Here is a 4646-nt window from a genome sequence, read left to right as displayed (position 1 = left end):
AAAAAAAAAAAAAAAAAAAAAAAAAAAAAAAAAAAAAAAAAAAAAAAAAAAAAAAAAAAAAAACACGGAGGTAAGTTACTGAAATTCATTAGCAGAATTGATATATTTGTTAGATTATTGTTTTTTTTAACATATTTTGGAAATGTCTCTTTAATAATGCATGATACATGAAACTCAACCTGTCCAATAAAAAGGATCATTTCTTCTCAGTTGGAATGTACAAATGCCATGCTCACATGTTCAACTACATTAACATAGATGAACTAATTTTTTTTAAAAAAAAAGAACAGATTAAAGACAAACTCAATGTACAAAGAAATTAAGATCAAATTGACAAGTACCTACAAGAAGATTGTGTGAGATATGCAGCCTGAAGTTTATGAAAACAGTAATACTTCGAAGTTGTCTCAAGAATATGAAAGTTGAAACGAAAACAAGATTTCAGAAAATTCAAACTCTCTCTCAAACAGTCTGATTTGTATTTTTAAGCTGAATGAACGTTTTGATTACTAATAATCCATGAAACTCCTAATTTCTCGACGTGACGTCTAAACCAGACAGACTAAGAAACTGATTCAAATGTCATCATAAAAATCAATCTATATTGGCTCAAGTTCACCTGTTATATAAAATTTGAGAGTTTTGATTTGAACTTACCTCCGTACTTTCTGATTCGAACAGATTTGCTGCCGAGCTTCATCTAATCCATAAATCAGACGACGGCGGCCTCTCCGTCATAGCAATTCTCCTCCAAGACGGTGATTCCGATCCCCTACTCGAAAAGGTACATCGATGAATTAGTCAATTTCATCCTCTGGAAAAATACATATACAGAAAAGTTTCCTAAAGATTTAAAAATTCACAATCACGGCAACCGTAAATTCGTCCGGCGAAATTGCAGATACAAGGCAAATTGCGGGAGTTAACCAAAGAAAAATGCGGCAGCAACGAAGAGGCTCACATTGCACTAGGAGAACTAAACTTAAAGCACTTGAGGAAGAAGACTCGCAAATACTACAGATACATCGGCTCTTTCACAGTTCCTCCCTGCACCGAGAACGTCGTATGGACCATTCTCGGCAAGGTAAATCTAATTCAAATCTCCATTTCTCAAACTCTCACACGGCGGAACAGAACGTAAATACTTCATAGTTAGGGTATAACATCGTAAAAATTACCTCGCAGGTGAGGACGATTTCGAAGAAGCAAGTAGAAGCACTGAAGGCGCCCTTGGAACCACCGTATAAGAAAAACGCCCGACCGGCGCAGCCGCTCAATGGCCGAAAGATTGAGATCTACGACGAGCTCAGCGAGTACTGAAAACCTTTTCTCTCTCGCGCGCTTTTGCTTTGCCGCTCAATGAACAATCGGTTTAAGCAATGGAGAACTGTTTGGCTTGCGAAAGAAGTTCCCCATTACCATATAAAAACTTCAAAATGCAAAAATACCATTCTATCCTTTCTACTTGTAAGCTTCCGTGAATTGATTGAATTGTAATTGGTCATTTCAGAGTTTAATTTAGTTATAATATAAATGTCATATTATTTCCTTAGCTTAGGAAATTAGTAATGAATCCAAGTTGCGCCTAATTATGAACGGCTCGATTTAATCCTTGAAGTAATAATAATGGTTTGGGATAGTTGTTGACGTGGCAGCTGAAGTGAGCATTTTTCCATATTTTATTTTCATTCAAAATATTTAATTAACATTTTTTAAATTCAATAACTGAATTTATGATTTATCCAGTTTTTTATTTTCTTATTTTAAAAATTAGTACTGTAAATTAAAAAATTGAATAGTAATTAAAACTGCATCTACACATATTTTAATAATAATTTTCTCCCTGCATCATCTATGGTCCTTCCTGTCTCTGCCTTGCATGTTTTGTCTACCTCGATTATTGAAGCATCATATTCATACTGTCAAATTTTTTAAATCCTTCCTATCATTTTGTCATTTTTTTCTGTAAGAAAAATAAAAATTACTGCTGTAAGTAAATTTCAGTTTCCGTTTAGTCCTTCAACTATTTATTTTTACTGTTTACTGCCTAAGACTACCAAGTTATTTCCTTCTAAATAAAAGCCATTCTTCGAGTCTTAACCGAACACAAAATTTACATCTGATCATTTTTCCCAAAAAAATAATAATAATAATAATAATACTAATGAGAAAACACTTTTTTTTTTTTTATCTACAAAACGGCACCGTTTAATGCAAATGAAACTGAAAAAATAACTGCAAGAACAATAGGCAAAATTACATGTGGAAAACCGTAAGGCACTTTTTTTTTTTTTTTTTTTAAAAAAAATACTTACCTTGTGGAGCACGGGAGTGAGGTGAGAACGGTTAAACCAAAGTGCCACGTAATTCGTCTACGATACAAACAAAACAAACGGGCCCACAATAAGCCCACCTAATCCCGCGGGCTCCGCTGACAGCCCATGCCACAATGTACCGAGAAGCTCAGAGCAGCAGAGTCCGCCGCCCGTCGATTATTCTCCGTCGCCGACGACCCATGAACCGGATCGCCTTCCAGATGCGAACCGCTTAACACCGCCCAAACCGGGTGGTTCGATCTCGACGCTTCTTCTCGGAAGCGATCCCGCCGTTAGTGCATCGATGTTGGGCGTAATCTTATCAGGCGCTTTTGCTGCCGGCGCATCTTCCGCTATCGGAGCGGTTGATTTAACCCCTGGCGGTTTTTTCCAACCTCTGAAAAGATTCAGGAAAGTAGATAAGAAACCACGTTTAGCGCCTTTCTGGTCCGATGTTTCCTTCGGCAGCGCCGGTTCGGACGACCGCCGACGATTCTTCCACCGGCGACTCCGATCTCGCTTCGATCTCACTCTCCCCATACACGAAACTTTCGGCGATGCCGGTTCGACGACAGCAGAATCCGATTTTTCGGAAGATCCTGACTGTTTAGGGAACAACCTCGCGTTTCCAGATTTCGCATTGCGACGAGCCTTCGAATCCACAAAACAAGTCTTGTGAAGCTTCGGAAGGCCGAGAATCGAGGCCTTCGATTTGAAGTTCAATGAAAACCGCTGAGAATTCGAATTAGAAGGCGGATTCACACTAGGATTCAAGTTCGTCGAAGTCGAACTTCCTTTCGTCGAATCTTTCCTCTCGAAAAACGCGTTCTGATTTAACCAATCGAACTCCGCATCCTTCGAGAGCCAAAACGATTCCGGTGGTAAATCTGGCGGAATCTCCGACTTCTCCGTTACCTCTCTCTTCTCATCTTCCTGCCGGTGATCGCCGTCGTCAAAAGATTCCTCACAGGCGATTTTCCGGTCGTGAGCATTGCCACCGGCACATGCAGAAACCAGAGTTTCCAGATCCACTTGCGGCATAGTAAAACAGAGTGAACTAAACCAAACAATACAGATTCAGAAAAACGGAGAGAAGAATTCTTCCGGCTGATTGGTGCTCGGCGGCGCGTTGTGAAGACGTCTTTTGAAGATTCAACCAAAGAGAGAAATGAAAAGATATTTTTTCTAATTTTTCTTCGCCTATAAAAAATGGTACGGAAGGCGAAAAGCACAAAACGGCAGCGGATTGATGTGGAGCGCGAATGAATGACTTTATTTGTTGTATTTTTATTTTTTATTTTTCCTTTTTTCCTTTAATTATCTTTATAACACTAACTTTTTCCTTAAATCTTTTTTCCATTTCTCGGCGTGGCTTATTTAAATGGCTTGGCTCCGTCTCCAACATATCAAAAACTAACAACTTATTTATTATTTTCCATTTTTTAACTTATTTTTTGTCGGCATGTGAATATAAATATATAATAAGTTAGAAAACAAAAATTGGTCAAATTTTTTAGGTTAAATTATAAAATAAAATCCCTTTCAATTATAGGATTTGTCTAGTTTATACAAAACTTTGTAGAAATTTTGTTTTAACCTTGAGTTTTGTACTAAAGAACACTTCCAACGTTCCAACAAAAATTTGTATTTACTTGTGTGATTTAAGTGAATAAATCTAAATACGTATAAAATAAAATTTAAAAATTTAAAAAATCGTAAACAAGAAAAATAATTTAAGTAATGAGATCGAAAGGAAGAAGATGACAACTTATATAGTTTCACAAATATACCTAATGTCTTTGTTTGCATTTCATGTATGTATTTAGATTTGTTCACATAAGTCGTTGAGGATTATTGAGAGGAGTAGTGCCACATTGACTAATTAAGAGAAATATAATGGGTTTATAAGTAATTAGCACTATCTTCACTGGTATATGATTTTTTTTAAAAACCGAAAGTACTCAACATAGATAATATAGTATCAGTGCGAAGGTCTTTAATTCTTAACATGGTATCATATAGAACACAAACTCACATAACTCAATCAATTAAAATAATAAATGTCCCGCTGGAACATTAAATACTATTCACCTCTTATTTAATAATGTTGGCTTTACTATGTGAGTTATTTATAGCTAAAGTTCAAAATAAATATTTATCAATCTTACCTATGAATTTTTTTTTTTAGTTCTAAAAAAAATTTAAAAATGGAATTTTTGAAAAATATTAACGTCTCCTATTCAAAATTAACCGTAAATATATTCTGTTAAGAGTATTTTAATGATACTATTGAAACATGGATAGTATTTTTTTTTTTTTTTTTTTTTTTTA

The 4646-nt window shown here is 35.6% G+C and overlaps 2 protein-coding genes and 1 long non-coding RNA gene across 3 annotated transcripts in view; 1 reads left to right on the top strand and 2 right to left on the bottom strand.

Annotated features, from left to right (window-relative positions):
* The window catches only part of LOC111441666, a 6498-nt gene extending 5100 nt beyond the window's left edge, over positions 1-1398 (bottom strand). Inside the window, exons 1-2 of the long non-coding RNA XR_002710214.1 lie at positions 1179-1398; positions 658-772 (exon numbers count right to left, since the gene is read on the bottom strand). This is a non-coding gene — a long non-coding RNA (uncharacterized LOC111441666). The remainder of the gene's footprint in view (positions 1-657; positions 773-1178) is intronic.
* The window catches only part of LOC111441664 (alpha carbonic anhydrase 1, chloroplastic-like), a 2958-nt gene extending 1304 nt beyond the window's left edge, over positions 1-1654 (top strand). Inside the window, exons 4-6 of the mRNA XM_023078741.1 lie at positions 682-784; positions 902-1084; positions 1186-1654. Of these exons, the coding sequence (XP_022934509.1) occupies positions 682-784; positions 902-1084; positions 1186-1320 (421 nt within the window). The 3' untranslated portion in view covers positions 1321-1654. The remainder of the gene's footprint in view (positions 1-681; positions 785-901; positions 1085-1185) is intronic.
* Positions 1655-2492: 838 nt separating this feature from the next.
* On the bottom strand, positions 2493-3356 carry LOC111441747. The gene has a single exon (XM_023078843.1). The coding sequence runs from the start codon at positions 3354-3356 to the stop codon at positions 2493-2495; it is 864 nt and encodes a 287-aa protein (XP_022934611.1).
* Positions 3357-4646: the final 1290 nt, after the last annotated feature.

Source organism: Cucurbita moschata, unplaced genomic scaffold (genome assembly GCF_002738365.1).
Source record: "Cucurbita moschata cultivar Rifu unplaced genomic scaffold, Cmos_1.0 Cmo_Scf00004, whole genome shotgun sequence".
Taxonomy (NCBI): Eukaryota; Viridiplantae; Streptophyta; class Magnoliopsida; order Cucurbitales; family Cucurbitaceae; genus Cucurbita; species Cucurbita moschata.
This window is presented reverse-complemented; position numbering and strand designations above follow the sequence as displayed.

Coding starts and splice junctions, on each gene's coding strand:
- LOC111441747 (XM_023078843.1), bottom strand. CDS start 3,356: ATGCCGCAAGTGGATCTGGAAACTCTGGTTTCTGCATGTGCCGGTGGC.